Source organism: Heloderma suspectum, chromosome 12, assembly GCF_057233095.1.
Source record: "Heloderma suspectum isolate Gila_16-S chromosome 12, 16-S_ref, whole genome shotgun sequence".
In the NCBI taxonomy this organism is placed as follows: Eukaryota; Metazoa; Chordata; class Lepidosauria; order Squamata; family Helodermatidae; genus Heloderma; species Heloderma suspectum.
The window spans coordinates 8223664-8250118 of NC_139469.1; the positions used below are offsets into that span (position 1 = coordinate 8223664).

Sequence of the window (26455 nt, forward strand, 5' to 3'; positions counted from 1 at the left end):
GTGAGTAGGGAAGGGAGGAAGCACTTTGGGTCAACCACCCCTTAATATCTCAATGAATCTATCCTGCTGCACATGAGGATCATATTCATCCTGTAAATAGATGTTTGCCACTTGTTCAGGGACTAGTGTGTTCCTTTCACCAAGTGATGTAGAAACTCCTGCTACTCATTCAATTTAGCTTTCAGATTTCCCTAAAAATGATAATGTATGAAGAGTTCCAGGGCCGCAGTGGCTTAGTGGTTAAGACGCTGAACTGCAGACTGGAAGGTCGGCAGGACAGCAGTTCGAGACCCGAGTGCCGCGTGACGGAGTGAGCTCCCGTCTTCAGTCCCAGCTTCTGCCAACCTAGCAGTTCGAAAGCAAGAAATTGCAAGTAGATAAATAGGTACCGCTTCGGCAGGAAAGGTAACAGCGTTCCGTGCACCTCGGCGTTCAGTCATGCCGGCCACATGACCATGGAAGCGTCTTCGGACAGCGCTGGCTCTTCGGCTTAGAAACGGGGATGAGCACCGCACCCTAGAGTCGGACACGACTGGTTGGGGACACCTTTACCTTTATGAAGAGTTCCAGTTGTATGCAGTGATGGGGAGAACAGAATGTAAGGAAAACAACCGGTCTTGGTCAGAGTGCTTAGCAGTAGCCCAGATTTGGAGGCATTGGTGTGGGGAGAGCATCCCACACTCTCATATGTTCAGCCTTGAAAGTTTTCAAAAATCTGGCAGGCAAAAATCTGGCACAACTTTGGGAAAGGGACGCAGATGTAGGTCACATTGCTATTATTGGATGCTATGCAGCTGAAATGACTTAACAGGTGCTGTCAGCTGAGTCCAACTGCAGTCCTAATTCCATGGTGGAGCATGAAATGCCTCTACAAGAGGAAAGGCTTCTGGCTGCAACTCCCATGTCTTTCTCTGGAAACTACAGAAAGGCTGGAAAACAAATCAGAGCTGTAAAGTTTAAACAGCTCAAGAGTTCTTCAATATCTCAGTTTGTTGACTCCTAGGTTATTGAGACTTATCATCAACAGATTGCTACTATGTGTAAATCAGTCTTCAGTCTTTTCAAACTAAGCTGGGGTTTTATTGGTTTTTCATAATATATAATACAGAAAACAAAGCACCATGCAGAACTCCCCTACAAATAACAAAAACTAATGATGTTTAAAATTACCCTCCCTTTCCCAAGGTACTCATTTTTAGGCGGGGGCACTTTTAACTGCAACCTTTTCATATTTACTGTATGCCTTTATCTTCACTTAAAAATAACTTAATGAAGGTAGCTCAGTTTCAGTGTATCTTGGGACAGCACTTGTACGGTGCTTTACAGTGTCACCCTTCTCTTAAACTTCACCTTCCAAAACGAAATGTTGTATATGTATATATTTCCAAGATCTGCCATTCCTTGCATCTAATGCAAGTAGGCTGTTGCCTACAAAATCCTATGCCACATCTGTTATGTCTTTGAGGTACCACAAAACAAACTTAACATCACTGTTTTTGCTGCAATGGACTAACTGGTATCATTTGGAATTCTTTAAAAGCAGTATCTAAGCAGTAACTAGGGGCCACTGTTAAGGCAGCAATAGCGGTAGGACAGGGCAGCCCCACAACTTCCTCAAAAAATAGTCAGATAGCAAAACCTCCTTTAACCACCACTGCCAGAATGGACTCATCCTTCCTGCCTCACCCCTATTTTTCTGGCAAGGGAAGGGGAGGAATTAGATAAAAGCAGCAGTCTTGCCCGTCAGTTTCTAAGGAGGTAGGATTTGACACAGGGGCCACTGGTTGCTGACCTTGTATGCTTTAGCTTACATCACAACAGTTGCTCCCTAAAGGAAGTTAAATGGTTTTGCAGACACTCTAAAGCACAGTAATAACAAATCACATTTTAATAGATTTACAAAATTCATATATACAGAACAGTAAGCTGATTCAGAGCTAAAAAGTACATTTTTTACACCACAATATTTTAAAAATCTAATACACAGCTTTCATAAACTGATCCTATCACAGCAAAATAGGCCACAAAGTATTATGGATGCTCTTTTAGTGCTTACGAAAGGTCACCAGTTTAAAAACACACACAATTCAAGAGTACTCCAAGTAGGTTATGTTATGGCACTTCCATCTCAACTCTTTTCTAGGTTTCTCACCACCTTTCGATAGTAATTTAGGTTTTGCTGAAGTTAGAAATTAGCTAACATATACCTTTCTTGCCCCTTTAGAACTCACCAGTTTCCTTTAGATGTATGTTGCATGGTATACTGTTCTAGAGCTAATGTGGTCTAGTGGATACATGTGAACAATACATGAGAAGCCCTTGGTTTAGATCTTGCTTCACTGGTAGCCTTCAGCAAGCCACTGTTCTGTCTGCAATATGGGTATAATACTGGCCTACTTTACGGATTTACTGAATATACGTGGAGCACTTCAAATGTTTGAAAAGTGCAATATAAACACTAACAATTATGCTCCTGTATATATGCATCACTGGGGAACTTGATGGACAAGAGGACACACAGCCCTTTTGTCAGTTCCCTATTTATTTCGGGTCTTTTTAAACCCCTCCAGCTGCCCCTGCCAAATGAGGTGAGGTGGAGTGGCTACGAGAGGGCCTTTTCAGTGGTGGCACCCCATTTGTGGAATGCCCTTCCCAGAGAGGCTCACCTGGTGCCTATGTTTTGGTCTTTTGGGCACCAGGTGAAGACTTTTTTTTATTCTCCCAGGCATTTTAAAAACTGCTTTTCATACTCTATCCTGCTGCTGGTTTTAAGATGTTGTAATGGTTTTGTTCTTTGCTACTGGTTTTCTTTGTTTTTTTCTGTGCTGTTCTTATTTTAATATTTATACTGTATGTTTTAATGCATTGTACACCGCCCAGAGAACTTCAGTTACTGGGCACTTTAAAAGTACTGCAAATAAAATAAATAAAATATTAAAGCCCTCAAGGTGGCTTACAAAACAAAAATCACATCAACTTGGATCTATGCTGCTTTCTTCAACCACCAATGGGGGTGTGGGCAAGCCAAATGGCAGATATTCTCAGACAGGCAAAGGAGGGGGTACCACCCACTTACCTCTCATCTTATGTACAATTTCAACCAGCACAACATGCCATAAACCAGTTGTGCTAAGGGACGTCTTTGGAGAGGAGCTATATCACATTTGTCTCATGTGATATAGCTATTGCTGGGCTGTATCTTTGATGATGCAAGTTGGTGGATCAGCTGTTTGGGCCCACAAGAGAGATCCTGAACATACTAAACTAGCAAGTCAGGGCTAGCCTCTCCCTATAACCCCAAACAGGTTCAGTTTGTGGGTGCAGGTAGATTTTTGTGTGGAGCAGCATTCAACCCTTTGATTGTGCTGCCACTCCCTGCAGTACAAAGTGCTAAATTGCTTTGGCTCTTACAGTGCTTCTAGAAACTAAAAAGCTTGCTCATGACTTTAGGAAGGTTCTAATAAAGGTATTACTACACTATAGATTAGGGGTGGGCAACATGTGGTCTCCTGGCCTTTTTTCCAGTGCCCACCACCAAATTTGCCAACAATAGGGCTGATTCTCCTTTTTTAATAGAACAAGCCACAGTTAGCATGCCAAATTTTGGCCCCCCCAAAAGGGGGGAGGCTTATCTGACCTTTCAAAGAGAACAATTGGCTGGTTTTTGCTGCCAAATTTTGGTGGCACAGCAGTAGTGGAAGGGTGCAGCGCCCAGTAGGTTCCTGGTGGTGTGGAATTGACCCCTAGAGGTTGCCCACTCCTGCTGTAGGATGTAGATTGCCCACCCCTGCACTGACCAACATGGCTACCTGCAGTTTTTGAATGCCTCTAGAAAGCATTCCGGGCACGCCTTAACAGGGGAATGGAATTTCAGCATTGTGGGGCAACTGCTGAAAAGACTACTGTGTTCCTTTGCAGTTTGAACTTGGCGCACTGATTATACAACAAAAAGGGCATTCTTGGTTACTTTTAATGGACATGAAACAATGCAGTAAGCCATCTTTTAAGGTATGCAGGGCTCCAGCTGTAAAGGGCTTCCTTTTGTGAGCATTTATAAAAGGACACACACATTTGGCTTTTAGGAAGTTTATTAGACCTTCTGCATGGCCAGAGCCTTTAACACTACACTGGAAGAGGCTTGAATTTGCATGTCCCAGTTATAAACAAATGGGCAAGCTGAAAAAAGATTTATAATGTGTGTGCCAATAGCTACAAGTGATGCCAATGTTATTTTAATAAGCAGCCAAATCCTTCTTCTGGAGACAGTCATCAAAGCACACAGACTCTCCATTGATGGCATTTTGTTTCAATAGACACAGACTGCCAGTGTTTAAGCAGCAGTGCTTGAAAATCTATTTAGAAATTAGATCCTTCCCTCCTCCACATCTCTCCCTTCCAACAATAGATTTTTGGCGCATCACCAGGAAGCCAACCATGGAGGTCAGTGCAGGGTGTTTTTTTTTTCCATATGGAGTGTGGCAACTTTCAAGCTGGCTAAAACTATGGGAAGAGAGCCAAGCCCTAGATAACTTCGTGGCTTGTTGATGGAAGGTTCTTTAATTCAGCATGAAGAACTGGTGGTTGAAGTAGCAAATCATGTCATCCACTTGAGCAGCAGCCAATTCAGTCACTATTGCAGAGTGCATGGAAATTTTGTTATGGTTTCACAACTGGCCAGGTAAGTTCTGCCCATCCTGCAGAAATTGGTCTGGATGGCAGAATTGTACTACACTCCAGCTCTCTCCTACTCACACCATCTTTCAGCTTCCACTTCATGAAAACAAAAATTGCATGCTTTTCAAGGCCTTGCTCCTGCCAAGTTTATATAAATAAGCAAGCCTATTTACTGTGTGTGCACATGCATGTATTTATTATATATAATGGGGAATGCTTTTCCTCTCTCTTCATCATAGATGGTATAACACTCTTCACAGCAATCTTCCACTAACAGATGAGAAACTCTGCCAATAGCTTAATACTATTTATTGGGTATAAAATATGCCAAAGCGAAAGTTCAAGGCCTCTAATAGATTGTTCTATGCCTATCCCATTTCCTGGTTAGTCAGAATCATTACATCAAGCATTTCATCTACGAATCCTCCCCCTCCCCCAATTGTACTTAGAACAAACTGTTCTCAAGGGTTACAATTAAAGGCAAATGTCTTGTGGCTTTGGCAAGAGAAAGGAAGTGGGAGTAATTTGGTGACTGCAGAAAGCGCAATACCACTGTGCTGGACTAGGGAAATGTATTTTGAGTCCTGAGCAAAATATTGGCATACATATGTCAAGTGCTATAATTAGAAGAGAGATTTATTATATTGCCTACAAAGCCATACATTAAAAGGTTTATAGGACTGAGTAATGAGAATAATCTAAATTGGGTTGCCCTGTGAATTCTGAAACTGTTAAAACAGATCCATCTTGAACTGTGTGTACATACACACAACACACACACGGAGCCACAGAAAAGAGTTTCGCTATCAAGCTTCAACTGTAATGTCATAGCTGTAATCCTTTTGTTTAACCATGACCAAATCTACCACAGAATTCTGAAGGGATGAAGAGCTGGAGAACTAGAATTAACCACATCCTAAACACAAAATAAATTGACTGTAATGTCCACTGGGTGGACCAGATTGAATTTAAGTTGATCTGGCTACAAAAACCTGCTATGACCAAGTATGTTTGCCCCAGCAAGGGGCTCCCATCATACCAAAAGAGGACGGTATTTAGTACACTAAAAGAAGCCATAGTAGTATATTACATTCTACAAGTGTCTACTATAGTAGCCCATACTTCTATAAACAAGTATATTTCTGGGTACGGAGTTGTAATAAAATAACAGTTTGAGAACTACAATGTATTAGCTCTTGGTTTTTATTTTAAAATTCAAATGGTAGCATAGTCCAGATTTTAAAGACTTGTTATAAAATAGTTTGTGCTACTATCTGACAATTAAGGCCAAAGAAAGATTTATATGTAAAACTGAGGCACTTTCGGGAAGCGAAAGAATCCAAGTTAAATTCTTAATTGAATACTCAAGTCTTCTTCTAGATAGGAAACTACTGGTGAGGAACCAAGTTAAAATATAGTGGCTAGGATACAGAAGAGCTATTTTAGGAATGTGAAAATGTCCAATGGGAATTCTGACTTCTTTTAAAAGCAGATACATATGTTGTATCACAACTTACTTTTGAAACTCTTCAGAGTTTCAGCCATTTGCCATGGAAAGAGTACTACTTGAAAATGCAAATCAAGAGTCCGGTCAGACATGCAGAATTATGATTTTCAAGAGAAGGAGCAATGAAGAATCCCAGTAAATATGTTAAGAGTGCAATGCTATGCATGTTTAGACAGAAAAAAGTCCTACAAGGGAGGGATGCTGGGAGTAATAGGACTTTTTTTTCTTGCCTAAACATGCACAGGATTGTGCCGTACATAACTCTAGCCGTTCAAGAGAATTTAGGAATCATAGCCGAGACAGTTTCCCCTTTATATATGAATAGGCATTTTATAACCTGCAAAATTGTTTTAATACTTTTACTTATATGTGGCAAAATGGCAACATTATTTTTTTGTCTAGAAGTAGATAAAGAAATAAAATAATTGGTCCTAGAAAGTAAGATGTGTCACTAGGTAACTTCCCAAGTGTAAGGAATCCTCAAAATGTTGAAATGTCTGTAGCTGCTGTCTTTTATATTTAATTTTGCATAAAAACTAGGAGACAAACATTTTCCTTATTTTCAAAACATAGTTTGATTTGCACAAAACATCACTACAAGTGAAGATTTCTGGTTTACTAAGTATAGTACACCACACAAAAACATGCTTATATAAACTTGAGTAACCCACACAAGAAAAAAATATATCCTAAAATGTTTCCAAGCAGAAATCACAAGAGATTCTTAGGCTGGTGTTATTTGTGGCATTAACATCTGGAGTGTTGCCTCCCATTTAAGACACGATTGTCCCAAAAGGGCATAAGCTACAGCATTCTGTTAACATGATACAGGAAAGACAAAGCCCTTTATGTTTTATTATGACAAGTACGGTACCAATGTCACAGTAAACATTTCTTATGTTTAAGAAGATCCCTGAATAATGACTATCGCACTGAAAAGGAAGGTCTTGGTTTGGGGTTAATACATACCTCATAGCAGACAGAATGTGAAATATCTGTATACACAGAAAAGGCACCCATAGTTAAATTCAACATTTTAGAATTAAAAATAAGCTCACATCAACATTATTCACAGCCTCCTGCAAATTCACAAGTACTCCGTAGTAGCCTTAAAGGGACAAGTTTAGACTTGATACAATATTTTGAAAGTATATTATATAGACTAGTAAATCCTTACATCAAAATTAGGGATTAAGTCAAAGCAGGGTCCTTCTATCCAAACTCAGTGCAGCTGTAAAGTGGAGCTCTCAAGAATATTTGGCTTTGGTGTTATGGGCAGCCACTGCTTACCAAAAATTTGGCTAAAGGGTAGCATCAGCTGCCATATTAGAGACAGATAACAGTCATGTTGAAAGGGAGTTTTCTTATAGTTCCCATTTTAGGTTTGAGAACAGAGTTGACGATATCTTGCTAGAGCATCAGTTGTTTGAGTGCTGGCCTCATGCTGTATTGCTGTGGAAATCTTATTTCTCATCATGCAATGAACTCTGTATATGTAGTGCAAAGTAAAGCCTTGTGTTGCACCAGCCTAGGCTTTGGATTTCTGCCCCCTTTGATAAAAACTGCTAAAAAAAAAATCAATGTACTTGTATGGCCCGTTAAATTCAATTTACAGTTCTGAACTTCCATATGAGGGAAGCTAATGAGAGATTTTCAGACAAAAGCTAGATAGCCACCTTGGCAAACACAGTCTGGATACTGGTGAACAATTTTGTATGTGTCAAACCTGGATACTGAACTCAGGAATGTAATATATTGCAATGTATTTTCCAAACAGAAGTATCAATTAGAGAATGAAGTATGTTATTGGATTTGTTAATTCAGCACCCAAAACCAGTGAGGCAGACAGGCTTTACAGCCAGCAAATTCTGGCACTGTTGCACAATAACATTAATTAAAAACACAAAACTTATTTACATGGTTTTCCCCCCCTGAAGTTCAGGGTCACTTTTCAAAAGGCAGAAGGCAGCCATGTTATTCAGTGTTCAGAAGAAGGCACTGCTCTTACAACAGTCACTTTTTCAGTAGTGCTTCTAAGTTAAGCGATTCAGTAGCTGAGCTTTCACAGTCCTTCTCTTGTTGCTCCTCTGTCAGGACTGGCTATTTTGCAGCCTTCTTGAGCCAAGTAAACAGTATGGATCTTTTAAAAAAAAAAACCCATCGCAAGAGCCACAAAAGTAGTAGTTGGGTCTACAACTAGGCTTAGGTTTCAATAAAGAGAGGTCAATTTTCCTTCACTGCAACATAATATCCTTAAGGTTCTCCTGAAGGATCGTATCCTTCACAGCATGGAACACAAAGCGGATGTTTTCAGTGTCTATGGCAGTGGTGAAATGGTGGAAGAGGGGCTTACTGCGATTCCGCCTCTTTCGGTCAAAACACTGTACCAGGTAACGCTGAACATCTTCCAGCCGGTGAGGGTCACCTCTGAAGTCTGAGAAGTACTTTTTAATGCTAACATTCTTCACTTTCTCCACAAGGAGGTCCATTTTATTAAGGAACAAAATGATGGAGACATTAAAAAAGAGCTTGTTGTTGACAATGGTCTCAAAAATATTCATGGATTCAACTAGTCTATTTGTGCGTCTGTCTTCCATAAGGACCTGGTCATATTCACTTGAGGAGACCATGAATAGTATAGATGTTATCCCATCAAAGCACTGAAACCACTTTTGGCGCTGAGACCTCTGTCCACCAACATCCACCATTTTGAAAGGAATCTTCTTGATGATGAAGTCATGCTCCACAATCCCCTTGGTAGCTTTTCTAGCTAGCAAGATGTCTTGCTTACTGGGAAAATAGTTCTGCAGGAAGAGACAGAGGGAAGCAGGGGAAAGATGACATGTCAAAATGGATCAACAGCTGGTTCCACCAAGGAAGAGACAAGTTGCAGTGTGGCTCGGTGGTACGAAATGCGGAAGAGAAGGAACTAAAAGCCAATCTCTCATGACCTATTCAGCTGCAAAATCTGGGTTAAATAATGTGGCCAGTTTGCCACACAACAAGCAGCTCACTTTCACTCAAACTATTTGCGCCATGTTTGTTTGATTTCATGAACTGGCCTTAAGCAAATTCTATTTCAAGGAGGAATCTGAATAGTTTATAAGCCTCCGCGGTATCATGAAAATATCCTTTGAAGTTCTGTAGCAACCTTGCAACATATGCAATAAAATCCAGAGTTTCTGATAAGCTAAGTCCTGCAAGTTTCACTGTTGCTAGCACTAGCCAAGTTTCATTGCCACTGCTACATACAGAGTGAATGGGTGAGGTATGTTTAAAGGTTGTGTAATCAGTATAAGAAACAATGCAGGCTTATCTTCATGCTTCAACTTCATTTTTTTAAACAATGGCCTCAGGGGAAACCTACACCCTCTCAAAAAAACCCCAAAAAACCAAATGGTACCCAAAAAACCCAGCTTATTATATTCTATGAACTGATTGAGTTATGTTTTGGCAGACACAGAATCAACTCCATGTCTATATGTGGTAACCATAATGTGTGCACTGTTAACATACAAGTCTGACTTACCAACAGATACACACAGCTCAGATCCCATTTAGAAAATATAAGTGGCCTATATCCGTATTGCCTACTCTGTCACACAAACATCCTTTTTATCCTAATGCTTTCAATATGGGCATTAAAATTCAGAACATAGTACATAAAGTGGTTAATTTTTTTCCCCCTCAATTTAAGACCAGCTGCTTTTCTCCACAGAGTAGAAAGAACTGGGAACAGTTATAGGACAGTAGTGGAAGACAGTAAACAGACAGTAATTCTGCTTTGAGATTCTAGTTCTGCATATTCTACATTTGTGCAAACATTCAATCCTATTACTTTTTTTCACATCTTAATGACTCTCAAGATCAATACTTGGATCTCTTCATAGTCATATGATTCAAATGTATTAAACAAAGCATATAAAAAGGTATAATACATAAAAGTAATGGGGATAGGGGGTGAGGGCAGAGAAGCAGCAGATCTCACCAATTGGCCAATCCGGTCCAGATTATCTAGGAAATATTTCACTGATTCGCCCTGTTGAGAGAAGAAGGTATTTGTGGCTTAATCTTATTCCTGGACTAGGTTTACACAATCAAAACAATTAAAACACACACACACACACACACGCTTTGCCACACCATGCTGACCAAGCAGCTGCAGTTCTGAACTACAAACAGCTTTTGCAGCAATTACCAAAAAAAAAAATACAAAAGAAATAGTAATATTCCATAATACTCTGTGCAATTTGTTGCTAATGAAATTGGAAGACAATTAAGAGAGCCAGAAGAGTAGAGATACTTCAGATTATGCTGTTGGAGCTCTACTGAATTTCAGGGGTGTGTAATTTACAGTAAATTACCAGAGGACACTAAAATATTTAGAGTTGCCGCTTGCAAAAATCAAGGGTTCAGAATTCATAGGGTATTTGAAATGGAGCTATGAATACGTCTCCTTCATCCTAACTGTTTAGAACCTCAACATACAGGGAGGCAACACCACAAACCACATTTAGTGTAAATGTGCTCCATTTCTTTACACTGCCAGTCACCTGAAGAGTAACCTCTAGTGCAGAGTTTAAGCCAGCACTTGAATAGTTACAACAAAACTTTAAAACCTTAAGTTTTTGCGAGACTCATGCTACAGGTGTGTGTGTGTGTTTGTTTTAGAGAATGGGCACAATCCAGCCAAATTAGATAGATTTTTAAGTTCCACTGATGTTAATGGGAGAGTTTTCAGCACACACTGAAAACTCCCATTGAGTTCAACAGGTCTTCTCAGTATTTTGTGAGAAAGGGGAGAATTGCAGCTGTTTCCTCCAAACTAGATTTATTTCACCTCATAACTGTATGTCAACCTTTTATGCCCTCCATAATCCTTGGTGGCAGTTGTTAAGTGAAATGAAAAGTTTAAAAAACCTACAAACATCTGGAAGTCTTCTGTCTGTATGTACAACACAACACAATAAGCATCTCAATTCAGATTTAAAACCAAGGATTCTATACACAGCTATACTTTGGCGATAGCTTATATGCTGATGTGCAGAAGTCTATTATAGCATACCACATGGCACGGTACTGAAGAATGCCCTTGATGTAGCAGTCCTCTATGAGGTGTTTACACTCCTTTGCTGTGGCCAACAACGGCCCCTTTACGGAGCAGTTTATGGGGACTTTCAGGCTGAGAGATATGCAGCCATTTGGGGGGACAGAGCTTCCTTAGCAGGCAGAAGAACTAAAATGGCTTAGTACCAGAGGCAGGGTGCTTCAAGTAAATTAGAACCCAGTAGGTTTGGGCTGTGCAATTTGATGGCACAAGTCTATTTGTTTCATCACTATCTGTGTAAGGTTTTTCCCCCTAAAGTTAAAAAAATCCCATTTTATAGAAGTGATTTTAAAGCAGTATCATCTCATTGATCACCTCTGAATTGGTTAGCTTAGTATATGGAAACAGGTACACATACAGCCAAGCTGACCTGAGCAGAGTAAAGCTCAACACTTCTCATCTAAAGAAGGTAGCCTTCACATGAAAATTCCAATCCTTTCATGTCTAGAAACAAGCCATGGAGGAAATGATACCTTCCAGATGACTGAAGCGGCCATGCAGGAGTAAGAGCCAAAGATGGCATGCCAAAGTTTGCTGACTGGGAACACTTGGATTCTGTATTACCACAGTCTAGCAACTGCAACACACTCACCTCACAATCTTCAAACATAAAATGGAGAGAAGAATGCACAGTGCTAGAGAACTGTTGAGGATATATCCCAATATCTAGGGCTATTAATGTTGTCCATCAATTGTGGAAATTAGCAGTTTATGCCAGTTACAGCATATTACATATATACCAGAGAACCAGACTTGTGGGCAGCCATAATTCACACATTCTGATACAACTCCCAGAATTCAGTAGAATTAGATCACAATTACTCATGTTTCACATTTGAAACATCCACAGTTTGCTCACCCTCTGAGAATTAAGTCTTATCTGTTTCTGACTCTAAGCAAATAGTAGCAATGAATGTTGACAAGATAGAAAGGAATTCTGAAATACTCTGGCCCTACTTTAGCCATCTTTAAAAAAAAGAACACTGAAAGCTATATTTATTATTATTCAGTTTGAAAAAATGAAGTTGCTCAGTTCCCAAAAGCAAGTTTACTTCTCTGTATAAGAAGTTATGTTCTCATCAATATCCCTATTCTTCCTGCCGAAAGGGTTAATAGAAAAACACAAATGATTCATTTTAGCACTGTACATCTCCTTGCTAATGCTGTATATCCTCTGAGTCAGTCTTGTCAAGTGGGACCACATAGGAGGAGTAGTTCCCATTGTTGAGCAGCAGCAATGAGTCATTCCACATCTGGGAATTGGAGAATCCAGAACTATGAGCAGCAGGCCAGATATAAGCCAGGCTCGATATTTCAACATTACTCCGAGCTTCATATCTTGTTCTTAGTGTATTTCTGACCAATCCTGTGGAGCTTTTTATTAGTTGGTCTTTAAAGGCATTCTATGGACACACTTGTGTCTTCTTCATTTGTGATACTTCAAAGAAACAGAAGGCCTTGTTTAATGCATTAGACATTTGGAACAGCCACCAAGGAAAACTGACAGGAGACTAATGCAGAAGCACCCAAACAGACAGCTTCCAAGAGAAACATTAGTGTTAAAAATGCTGAAACATATTTTTAAGCCATAACAATTCTGGTATTTTTCTCCAAATTGCTAAAAATCTCCATCATATTAACCACTACCTCAGGAAAAATAATGTGTTGTCGACGAAGATCAGAAACAGGGTTATCACTCTATATTTGCCATTTTATTTTGTTTGTCCCAGGAAACACAATTAGTTTTACCTTCCTGATTATGCTGCTATGAAACTCAGTGCTAAATTTAGCCCAGACCGTTTCAGGCCAGAAGTTTGAAAAAAAGAGCAAACGTTTCAGTTACAAAACAAACACACACACGTACAATGATTTAACTAGATTCTTCTTCTTTTTTGCTGTTCTGATTAGACAAGTAAAACCAGAATGTACACAGTTACTGAGAATAAAGTTTATTCTACAAAGAGAGAAAGCAACTATAAAAATTACCTCCATTTTAGCAAATCCTTCACGGGTAATGCAACACATAAACGCTAGAGTGTCAAGCTTTGGCAGATCATATATGTTAAGATGCACAAGCTGCCCCAGTAGCTCCGCTACACAACCACAGCAGGCATAGGGGTTTATAAGAGCCAGAAATCCAGTTTTGGACAGACAGAGCTTCTATCATGGTATGGCTATTACCAGTACAGATCTTTTCTTAATCTAGAATGAGAGGCCTATGCAATGATGTTTCTAAGCTGATAGTAATATGTCAGCATGCTGTCATACAAAGACGTTCTAAAGTGCCACCTATTTTGTTTGTTTACCCAGAGGGAACAAGGGAGCATCAAAGTCTAAATTCCCAATGTTATCTCTTCCACAAGTAGAAGAAAAAATACCAGCCACTCTGGTAGAGCAGAGTTCAGAAGTCCCAAGAATATATGAGAACAGAAAACCTGTGATGTCTGTTCTCCATTTTGCCAGTTATTCAAAGTTGTATGTCATACATAAGCCAGACTATAAGAATTATTATCACTATATTTCTTCTGAGCAAATGTGTACATTAGAATCATCCCCAGAAGTTGTCTAACGTGCTGACATGTTTAAGCCTACTTTGACTTTTGCTCTAAGGCATATTACAACTCCTGCAAGCACTCACTTCATCCAGGAAGAACAGATTCAATATTTTGTAGTTTAAGAGAAAAGAGAGGTTCGGCTATTGGGCAGTATAGAAATATAATAAACAAATAAATCTGGTTGAAATTTTTGAACTCTTCCATTCTTCAGTATGGACATCTACCATTGCAGTCAACCAATTTTCTGATTTACTCTCCTGCCAAAGACTCTGAGCAGGTAACTATCACCCATTTTATGTGGTTGTTGAACATGCAGCAGAAGCAAGCCTGTGCGCTGTCTCCCACGAACCCACCCACTTTTGCTGCACCTTGTCCCTGGGTCGTTTATCATGACATCCGAACCTAGAATTCTGGGCTGTTGGGGGACAAATAACCCAGAGTGTAAAGCCTCGGAGTTGTTTGTCACAGTGGGAGTGAGCAGGCATGTGTACAGGAACCAACATGCATGCACGCTCCTGCTGCATTTTCAACAACCATGTTAACCATGGGCTGTTGACAATATGCACACTGTGTCAATAGACAAAGTGAGACAAAAGTTAAAATCAAATGACAAGAATAAGCTGATGGAACCAAATCCTACTTAATCCCGATTTTGAAAAGGGCACTTCCGCAGACAGAAGCACATTTCTGGAAATTCTGAAGCTATGGGGCGAGAAGGGTCGGTGGGATTTAAATATATGCAATATTTATCAATCCTAAACCATACTATTTTAAAAATATGGAATATTTATAAATATATATGCCTTGTATTAAAACACAAAACACAAACCTATCCAATGTTATAAATAGGTGCCATAAAGCTATGGTATCCTTATATCTTGTGATTTGTCTGGTGGCAAAACAGGGACACAGAGGGTTTAATTTATACTTTTTGAGGTTTGATTTAAACACAACAATGAAAAGGGGGTAGGAAGTTAAGGTAGAAGGGGAAAGATTACAGTTCATACAGAAAAAAAGGAGCGCACCTAGGTGTGTGAATGTGTGGGCTATTTGATGTAGATGTCCAAATAAGTGTCCGGGAGCTGTTGCTGATAGACAGCTGCATGTTCAATATGGAAAGAGCAGTAAGATCTTCTGTCCATCAAATGGATGATATGGATTTGTCCTTCCAATATTAGAGTAAGAGTCTTTTCGTAATCATGTAGGCTCACAAGGTCCTCTTTTTTTGGTTCTGACAATTCCCAAAACAAATGAAAATTGCTTTGTTCACAGATCAGGAGTATGTGAGTATCTCTGAACTTCAATGAAGTCTTTAAAGCAATATGCAGGAAAAGCTCTACCCCAAAGGGAGCCACTATGAGGCATGCCCACACCAAGTGATAGCACTGTGATACTGATTTTTGAACTGCTAACAACTAGCATAAGTAAACAAGTATTTTTCCCCCCTGACGAGATAAGGCATCCAGTATGTTCAAAATAATTTCTGATGAATTAACCTTAATTTCTGGTCAAGTGAAACAAGATGTACAGGGGTGAGAGCAGCATTTTGCTGCTGTCTGTATACAAGACATTCCAATTCCATATTTCCATTCATCTCTAAGCATATCAAAATTGATCTTGTTCAGCAACTATTTATACAGACATAATATGGATTTAATAAATATGTGATAGAGCAGTCTTCCAAACTTGTGACTGAGGGAAAAAGTAGCGAATTTACGCCAATTTACAAGTCAAGGCAAGCCCAAATTTTGATAGGGTAGTAATGATAAACCTCCAATGCAAGTTATCAAGCGCTTTTCAGCATCAAGCAACAATATAGCAACTGGATAAGATTTCTGTTGATTTATTGTTACCAAATTTACTAACAAAGTTTTCTGCTCCCGACAGCTTCATTTATTAACAACCTGATGAGACACAGTAAGGGTCAGAACACTATAGTGAACAGTGAGCGAGGTTTCATTGTCAAGTCTTAGAAATACTTCATAGACCTCAGTCTCATGATGCAAAAACTTTATTTTTAGTGGGGGAAATCAGAATATAATCTTTATAATGTAATTGAGTAGAAATATACTTGTATATTTATAAAATTGAATTCAATAATATTTAACCACACTAAATGCCATAGTAATGGTTACTAAAAAATTAGCAATTTTTGTTAATTTTTCCTCGTACTTCATATTTATAGGTTTAGTAATAGTAGGTTATGGGGATTTGGGGGTCCTGCCAAATGCTTCATGGAAAAGAAACTTGGAATGGCCTTCTTGGCATGCCCCCTGCAGACACCTGACACCTGGATGATACATAATGAAGAGAACACTCTCAGCTGATCTTGAAGTCCATGAAGATATACAGGTAACACCAAGGCAGCCATGTTGCCTCTTATAAAAAAAATCACTACAGATCTGTAAACATTTCTAAGCCAGATAATGCAAGATAGGGCTGCAAGGTTACTATTTTTTAACCAAGGGCCAATTCCTGACACATTTCCCTTTAATTCACCTTCAAAAACATGCCACATATTATGTATGCTATTAAAGAACACGTTTGAAACTTGGGAATCCTTACTAATCAGTAAGTGAAGAGTTAAGCAGATATAGCATGAATTTTACACATTAGCTTCATCTAAGATTCACAGTATTAACACTTGCATTCAAAACAAGAAGTTAACACAGTACACTGCATAGGTGTTAAATGGCTTCTGTTCAGTGTTAGCTCTTGCACATGCTTGTTAAAGATCTGATGTTTTAGTGAAACCACAATTTAGATAGTTCTGTACAAAAATGAAAAGATTTGAAAAGCATCTCTTCCATCGGGGTGGCAGCTTCCAGGGCTTGAGGGACTGTACTGGCCCCCGGAATGCTGCTAGGGTCATACTGCTCCCCCACTGGCAGAAATGGCTGCTGCTGCCATAATCCCAGCAGGATGGAGCGCCCAATAGCCTGCCAAACAGCTGTTTCGTGGGCTGTCAGGAGCCCCATTCTGCAGAGAGACAACAGTGTGCAAGGGAAGCCATTCCTGCATGCCCTATTTCTCTGCAAAAACAATGATTCTTCTGGGAAACAGCTGTTTGCAGGGTTGTTGGGAACATGAGTCTGCTGGGAAACAAGCACATGCTCCCTGCGTGCCTTGTTTCCCAGCAGAATCATTAGGATTTCAGGAACAGCGACAGCGGCAGGGACCAGGTGGGGGCTGCACAAATGGCCATGGAGGGCCGCATGCAGCCCATGTGATGCCCACCAATGTTTTACATAAAGAATCGTTACCTTGAATAGTAAGGACTATACAGACGAGCAAGATAACTGTTATTAATGATTTGCAGCACAGATGAAAACTCCACTTGTAAAAAGATGTAGCAATTGAATAAATAATTGAGATCTAAAATAAATAATAGATTTCAAGGGCAAACAGCATTTCCATTAACTTACAAATGATGAATGCATATATGCATTTTCCCCCCTACTACAACTGTAAACTAAATTCACAAACAGCTGATTATACAGTTCAGGAATGTGAACTTCTTCAATCCACAACAGTGCCTTGACACAAACTAACCCAAATTTTGACATCTATATTCATGGATAGGTATTGCAAGAGCCACTGCAATGAAATGGAAGCAGACTGGTACAAGTTGGAGTTAAGAGCAGTAAACAAGTTGCTCTTGAGCCTGACATCATGAACATAGATAACAGTATTGCCTTTCGAAATGATGCCCTAGCATGCTTTGCAACTAAACCTTGTAATAAATACCCTATGAATTAGATACTGAACTTGATATAACACATTAGTAGTGAATTGGCAATGGGTTAGTCTAGCATTGCAGCTGCAGACTACAATAACCCTGTTGTCAGAAGGCAGCGAGCTTTCACCTAGTTTTCTACACTAGAGCTTTCCCTAAAAGTTAATGGTACAAGTTATTCAGCATGCTTCTAAGAATACAAAGCCTTGGAATACCTAATTGTACGTAATACCTAATTCAGATTTTTCCTCCATTGCGCAACAGAGTAACTACCACACAATTTCCAGTAGCTCTGAAGCAACATTTTGTATAAATTCTTTAATTTTGCTAATTATTAGCAAAAGTAATTATTAGCTAAAAGCTGCTTTTATTATTTATTACATTTCTAATCCGCCCAATGGTATGGCCTCAGCTTCAGACCCTTCCTGATCTCCTTCACCAGTGAGAGGCATATGGCATTTTCAGAATGAGAACAGGGGCTGTTTTTTGTCCCTTTTGTATCCACCTCAGCAAACAAGATGTGAACCAAGATAACAAAGCTATCTTCAGTAAATGAAAAATGTCAATAGGGTGGACTCTAGTTTTGCAGATACTCGTTAACATGTCTTTCATTTCTTAACAGGCAAAGCTAGGCACTGCAAGGGAACATATGAATGCAGCAACTTTGGCCTAAAACACTTCTTAGTCTAAGTCAATCTGAAATACTCACAGAAGAAACACACCAACAAGGACTTGGCACTTAGCCCTCTCTCAAGTATAATGTGATTCACTATCATAACATATCAGAATTAGAAATGAGTTTTATAATCATGCACCTCTAAACAGCAGTAGAGATTGAAGGTGACTCACCAGAACAGTGCTTATTAAACAGTTCACTTTCTGAAATGGCTTAGAAGGCAATGGAATATAAAGCTAGTATCAGGAACCCCTCTCAGTTGAGAATTTGAAATAGCAAGCAACGCACTGAGGTTCGGGTTTTCAAGGGTAAGTGGTGTCTGACAAACTAGATGCTAACAAATTTCTCACATTTGTCTAGCAAGTCAAAAGCTTGCTCACCAGGCTGAAGTTTATATCTTCTAGCCCTCCATAACATTACAATTATTCTGAGGCTACTGGGCTTTCACTAGAGATGTGCGTACATAGTCACGCGGGTCCTACTAGCCTTTCTTCTAAATTGCAAAAATGTACTATTTCTAATAATCTGCACACCTGATAAAGCACCAAGCATTCCTGCTGATCTCATCCAATGAATGTATGGTTTGGGGCCAGGGTGGAATGATTTAAATTACCAAGAAAAGGGATCAATTTAGAACACTGATTTAAATAACTTTTTATAAACTTTCTAGGGAGGTAACAGGCTCCAATTCTTAGATAATAGTTGCAATGTTCTGCTCACAGGCTTAAAGGCTACACTGTTTTGTAGCATAATGATTTGCAACAGGAAATATTTACATCTCTTCAAGATAGTCCAGACAACACCACAACTCAGATGTCCCTTAAAATGGCACTGAAGAGTGGCAAAACGTTAGCATCCAAGACTGCAACGTTCTTTCTCGTGAGCTAACAGTGTTACCGGAGAGGGATCCAAAGTATTAGGAATCAATGACAAAACATGTTGCATAAGGCAATGTATTATATGCCATTTCTTTCCTGCTAGACGTTTTCTAAGCTTATTTGCCAGGCTTAAATGAATAAATGGAGCTCAGTTAAGCAGCTTCTTTTGGTGATGCGGTAGGGCAAGTTACCCTTTCTGGACACATACCAACAGTTTGTTCAGGAGTGGAGCCAAATGAAGCACAAATCAGCCACAGTCTAAATTGCAGAAATCAATGTTGCAAACAGAGAAGATATCTGAAAGGTGTCAGTAAATTACTACTCAAAGCAACGTTTTCCATCTTCTCAAGAGAACACCTTGAAGGATGTTTCTGGAACCTTTTTTTTTTTTTAAGAGAGACATTAAAGTAAATAGTAAAGGCAATTACACAGTTGCTTCACATAGTCTTTTCTTTTAACACAGCTAAAAAACAGGGGAAAGAAGAACAACCCATCTTCCTTTTATAAAGGATACACTCTAAGTGAAAGAATGAGGGATTCATGATAGTAGACCTTTAGTTGTGAAACATGCAACTGCAAATGTTTCACATAAAGTTTTTTAGTGAACAAGCCTGAATGAAGAATTACAGAGTACTGACTCAAATGAGTGGTCCAACTATTGTCAGGCTAGACAATTTCTCTTTAATGTCTAGACAAGAGGTTTTTCCTGGTTTGGTTACTAGATATCCTATCAACAGGACAATCTGAAGTTAGAGGTTGGGGACCTAACAGCAGGGGAAAATGTGAGATTATGGTTGTTTGCAGACCTCCACATCTAATCCTAGTGTCTAAGCACTCATATTTTTGTGTGACTTCAGGTCACACACATACATGGAAGGGTTGTGGCTCAGTAGTAGAGCAGATGATTTCAATCCTGGCATCTCCAGGTACAATTGGAAAAATCCTGCCTAAAACCCTAGAGAGCTGCTGCCAGTCAATGTCCACAATACTGGGCTAGATGGACAAACCGTCTGACTCCGTATAAGGCAGCTTCCTATGTTCCTAAATCAAAAGGTCCATCTAGTCCCATGTTCTGTTTCTAACAGCAGCCAGGCAGATGCTTCTGGGGAACTTGCAAGCACAGAATGAAGGTGATGACCATTTCCTGTTTGTTTTTAGCTTCTAGTAAAATCAAGATCTGGACATGAGATTGTATTGTGACTAAAGTGGTCTGAACATGCACACATAGCAAGCCTCCAGTAAGCAACTTTTTATATTTTGATTTTTTCAGAGCAAAATCCAAGCAGAAAATTGAACAAAGCATCTTATTTCTTGAACATATTCATTCATCACCCCTTCCCATCCCTGATGACAGTCTTTCTGTCAGACAGACCAATTAATTCTTACTTTCTCTATGACTAACCTACCTCATAGGGCTGTTGTGAGGAGAAAATGGGGGAGGGGCAGATAAACACTTATACCACCTTGACCTCCTTGGAAGAAAAGCAGGATATACATTTAATAAGAAATGTAAACATGCAGGGCTTCCATACAGGAAAAAACCTCCAAAGACAAAACCCAGATGTCTGGTTATTCAGAGTGTAACTATGCTCAGAATTGTAAGCAATGTAAAGTATTTATCTAGCATTATATTCACATGCTTTTGACAGTTAGAAGCCATTACTACAAAACCCCTGAGAATCTATGTGCTCTCAGCTTTACACCTGAGGGCTGATTAAGTAGTTCAGGGTTCTAGCACAGATTCTGCAACTTGCACCAATGTGCCCTCTTGTCATTATTGATAGGGTTGACACTGCCTATTCAAGAATCTTTGCTTATTTCTTATATCTTTTCTTATATCTCAAGAAAAACTACAAGCTGGCTACTTCACAACAATTGCAGATTTGTTGAAGTTTTCAGACTGAATTCCTGCCTAGTCATGTGTAAGTTGTTTCATCAAAAGCCAAGACCTTCCCACCGGACTGAGTTTTATCTGCACAGAGAGCTTTTTCCGTGCCAGACAGAAAAAAGGGCAGGCTACGCTAGTGATTTTACCACTGTTTGGTACTGGCTCAGCAAGAGTTTGATCTGTGGTTTCCTCCCTCATTTCTCACATCATCTGCCAACATTTCCTGATGGGAATGGACAGACTGTTTCCAAGCCTAGCTGCCCTTAAGTACAGTGTTTTAATCTCCAAAGGTAAGATTGTGAAATATTTCAAGGTACAGCCATAGTATTTAACAACACTGCTGGAAAACTATTTGTTTTCATCAACACAAAGTATCAAAATGAGTATCCAAAATAGGAAAGGTTCAGATCTGCACATAGTTGCGCATACGTTGGTTTCAACTGAAACCAATGGGATTGATATACAGGCAAAGTTGCATGCAGAGTTGCAGGATCAAAGAGACAGAGAAGGAGGACCCTTCCCTTCCTCCATTTCTCTTCTTCCTCCATGCAGGTAATTCTCAGCAAGACTCCGCCAAACAGAACTGCTCTAAGTAAATTGCTGTTAAACAACTGCAGAGCAAGTGTTCTTGCTTCTGAAGACATTCAAAATGTGTTAGGCATATTACACACCACAATACATTTGCTTTCTGAGTATCCGTTTGAGGTTTTGCATCTTTCTCGTTTACTTTTTGGCATTGCCCTTCCTTTCCTTCTGCTGGTGATGAATAGGAATTAGGCCATCTGCTCCTTCTCAGAGTAATACAACTTTCCTTCCCAACTAGCTCAAAGTTGGAGAAAATGCACTAGCTATGGCCGTCTGGAGACTCCTGAAAGCCTGAAGCTGGGGTATATGAACTAGCCATGGGATAATTAAACCATTACTATTTTGAAAGGGTTAGAGCATCTCTACTGATGGTAGACACCCTAGGTGGCCCTGTCTGACAATGTAAATAGCCTCCTTGACCATCTGCATGGATGGCCAAGATCATTATTGATGTATATGTACTTGCTGGAAATCGCTAGACAAAGTTGTATCAACCATCAGAAAACTATAGTCTGTTACGCATCATCTTTGAGCTTTAATTGCTGCAGAACATTCTTGGGGCTCTATTTGTGACAGGGTGATGAACAGATAGCCCTGACATATGGAAGCCATGGGTCACTGATGTTTTTTTCCTGAATATATGAACCCAGGAACATATTACCTCTTTCAACCATTCACTTATGCTGGTAAGGAGTAAGCAACACCTAATAAGTAATTCAATACCTGCAGCTCATTCAATGTATGTCTGCAGTTTAGGTCATCTGCAGATACCACTGCAAACAATTTTAACAATGCGATCTAGACAAGTCTACTTTGAATTAAACCCTATTGAGTTCAATGGGACTTAGTCCCAAGTGAGTGAGTACGGGATTGCATCCTAAGTTTCTTATTTCTGAAGCTATACAAAGACATTCAAACTGAAGTTTACATTTTGGCACACAGGCTAAGCCACAAAATAGTTCAATTTATTTTGCTGTCTTAAGTTAAGCGCAGCAGCCCTGCTAGATCTGACCCAAAGGTCTATCTAATCCAGCATCCTGTGTTATGTTGGTACCATTACTCTACATTGTCCCAGATCATACATATGGAGCAACTATCAGCCCAAATGCAGAACAGATTTCATTACAGCTGTATACAGTAAATAGACTTCAAACTGTTGACTTGCCACGCTGTATTCAAGACTAACCTTTCCAGCCTTATGTATGCCATAGTCAAGTACACAGTAAAGTGGTATCTGAGATAAACGTTGTGTCATCCCTTCCCAACAAAAGTTGGAATTTCCAAGTTTTCAAGATTCTGCAATAAATATTTGCCCTGCACTAACTACTGCATTAAAAATGTAAAGAGAATGCATTAAGAACCTAAGAAGTGCCATGCTGAATCAGATCAGGGGACCATCCAGACCAGTATTATTCTCTTTACACACTAGCCGACTAGCTGCCTGTGGGATGCACAAGTAGGACTTGAGTGCAATAGCACCCTCCCATTCATGTTCCTCAGCAACTAGACAAAGAGGTATATTGCCTCTGATACTGGAGGTAGCATGTAACCATCAGGACTAGTAACCACTGATAGCCTCTTATGAGCTGGCCAAACTGCATCTTTGAACCGTTTTATCCAGTCTGCATCAATGCAGTTTTGAGCCATAACAGAAGATAAAATATCTAATATTACAAAATAAGCAGCTTTTACAATTACCGGTTTGTTTGTTTTTTTAGCAATTTAAAGAACTTTATGACATTAAGATACATGATCAAATTGTGTAGTTGATATGCCATCTCATATTTCCACAAGGAAAAATATACCTAAAACTTAACAATGGCACTAGGCAAGTCTCTCTGTAGAAGGCATTCCACAGACTGGGGACCACCACTGAAAGTGTCTCTTCTTCAGTTTCCACCTACCTCGCCTCCAATGATGGAAGCATTTGTGAAAGGGCTTCTAATGAAATCTTAATTATTAGACAGGTTCATACAGAGATCAGGTTCCCTGTTCTCTTGGGTGTAGAATAGTGAAATATTTTTTGAACTGGATCTATAAGAGTCATCTCAAGAGCTGGTATAGTGCAATGAATAAGTGTGATCTGGGAAACGTCTGGTTCAAATCCCATTTCGGAGTAGAAGGCCTTAGGCAAGCTGCTACCGTAGTCATCTAACTGCACTATGGGGATACCACCAAAATACCTTACAGGGCTGTTGTAAAGACTACTGAATATGTATGAAGTGCAAAGTCAGTGGTTCTTAACCCTTAAATTTACTAGTGCCCACCAAGTAGGCAAGATCACTGAATGCCTGCCAAGCAACAAGTAAAACATTAAGACAAAAAAGCACACAAGACTACACAATTTTATTCTCATTTATAGGTATATTTGTTATATGCATATGATACACAGATCTCAGGCACACATTAAAAAAGACCCTTGTGTTTGATGGCCTTCAGTAAACTCCTTAGTACAGCCTTCCCCAACCTGGTACCCTCTTGATGTTTTGGACTTCCAACTCCCAACATTCTTGACCATTGGTCATGCTGGCTGGGGCTGATGGGAGTTTTCTTTCTGGAAGCTGATCACACATACTTGGTCTCATTGTAAATGGATGGGATATTATTTCTGTTGATCTTTGCCCAAGCATAGGAACTTAAGAGCCATGCTGGGTTAGACCAAGGGTGCATCTAGTCCAGCATTCTGTTCACACAGTGGACAACCAGCTGTCAACCAGGAACCCACAAGCCGGGCACAAGCGCAACGGCACCCTCCCGCCCATGTTCCCCAGCAACTGGTGTACATAGGTATACTGCCTCTGATACTGGAGGTCACAAATAGCCATCAGGACTAGTAGCCATTGATAGCCTTATCCTTCATGAATTTGTCCAATCCCTTTTTAAAGCCATCCAAATTGGTGGCCATCCCTACATCTTGTGGAAGTGAATTCCATAATTTAAAGTGTGAAGAAGTACTGCGTGAAGTTCTTCCTTTTATCTGTCCTGAATCTCCCACCAATCAGTTTCATGGGATGATGCTGGGTTGTAGTATTATGAGGCAGGGGCATTCTTGTTTGCTTCCTTTTTGTTGTGTGCCACTTTAAGGGCTGGGAGATAAATCATGGATCTGGGATTTGTTCTTCAGGGTGGGGTGAACAGTTTACAACAACTCTCCTCTGCTGGCTGTCAGAAGCCATTACAAAAGGGGAGAAAAGACTTCCTAAAATCCTGAACGCCTCTGTTTCCAAAAGTTCTGAATCTGCCCCCCACACCAAGATCCGTATATCATCCTGGGTGCTGTATAGCCCAGAAGAATCACTGTGCTATGTCTTACAAGATTATTCTGCAACAATATGGGAAAGCAAGCATCCCACTCAAAATACCATGCATAGTCCGCCTATCAAGTGGTCTCTCTACAGTTTGGGTTGACACAGAAGCAGTCCCCCAAAGTAGGTCTTATATATGATCTCTTTAGAAAGCAATATATTCCTTTCAAATACATAGACAGAAAAATATGGGGGCTGGAGAGTCTCATACTGATTACAAAAGAATTCTTATTCTGTAGCTAACCACCCCTGCTCCCCCCGCCCGCCCGAAAAAGGACAGAGACCTGACAACGTAACTGACATACACAATGAAGCTTTTGTCATACAAAGACTTGTTTGCATAAAAGAGACAGTGGGACTTACCAGGAGCCACAGTTGGGAGGAAGCTGGTTAGTGCGTTTTAGGGGGAGCTGGTTAGTGCATTTTAATATAGTTAGCATATGCTAAGAAACTAAGAACTGTAAAAGGATGAAAATAAAATAATGCAATCAAAATATCAAGTTCGGTCAGAGAGAACTAGAAGAAATTGCAAGGAAGCCAACCGAGGACCAAACTAGTTTTCCTGTCAGGAAGATGTGCATCTCATAACTACATTGCTTCTTGTAGTCTCATTTCTTACTGAATACAGGTTTTGAAACTCTGTTTCAAATTATTGTCAACTACTACCTATATCAGAATTTATATAACTTCAGCTGCTTTCTTGGATGGTGAACAGAACGTTATTTTAGAAGACTGCTCTTAAACTGAAGGAGCATTCAGATTACTGTGGAGAGACTTGCTCAACACACCATTTACTCACCAGCTGATATTCACTTCGACGGCCAAAAGCCTCTTTGATCCCAGAATCCTTCCACAGACCAGTCAGGGCAGGTACATACAACTGGAACATAGATGGCTCAACGGGTATCCCAGCTTTGTTTTCAAAGGCCATTAGAAACATTCCATGCTTCTCATTCTCCGTGTACTGCCAAGGGATGCCTAGTTTGTCCCGTGCATCAACTAGAACCCTGCAACCCTACAGAATAAGGAAAACACACTTAGTGATACAAAAAAATAAAATAGAAATGATACATTCAAAGAAATAACTATACATAATTTGGGCCGCGGTGGCTTAGTGGTTAAGATGCTGAACTGCAGACCGGAAGGTCAGCAGGACAGCAGTTCGAGACCCGAGTGCTGCGTGACAGAGTGAGCTCCCGTCTTCAGTCCCAGCTTCTGCCAACCTAGCAGTTTGAAAGGAAGAAATTGCAAGTAGATAAATAGGTACCGCTTCAGCGGGAAAGGTAACAGCATTCTGTGCACCTCGGTGTTCAGTCATGCCGGCCACATGACCACGGAAGCGTCTTCGGACAGCGCTGGCTCTTCGGCTTAGAAATGGAGATGAGCACCACACCCTAGAGTCGGACACGACTGGTTGGGGACACCTTTACCTTTTTTTTAATACATAATTTAGGAATGAAATGCCAGAAAAAAAATAGTCCACTCATTATTTGACTGTGGTAAAATATTCTATGAAATCTTTTTAACTGTCTCTTAGGATCATC

The 26455-nt window shown here is 39.9% G+C and overlaps 1 protein-coding gene across 1 annotated transcript in view; it reads right to left on the reverse strand.

Annotated features, from left to right (window-relative positions):
• Positions 1-1871: 1871 nt before the first annotated feature.
• GNA12 (G protein subunit alpha 12) overlaps positions 1872-26455 on the reverse strand; it is a 42844-nt gene continuing 18260 nt past the window's right edge. Inside the window, exons 2-4 of the mRNA XM_084818272.1 lie at positions 25711-25926; positions 10170-10220; positions 1872-8985 (exon numbers count right to left, since the gene is read on the reverse strand). Of these exons, the coding sequence (XP_084674398.1) occupies positions 8416-8985; positions 10170-10220; positions 25711-25926 (837 nt within the window). The 3' untranslated portion in view covers positions 1872-8415. The remainder of the gene's footprint in view (positions 8986-10169; positions 10221-25710; positions 25927-26455) is intronic.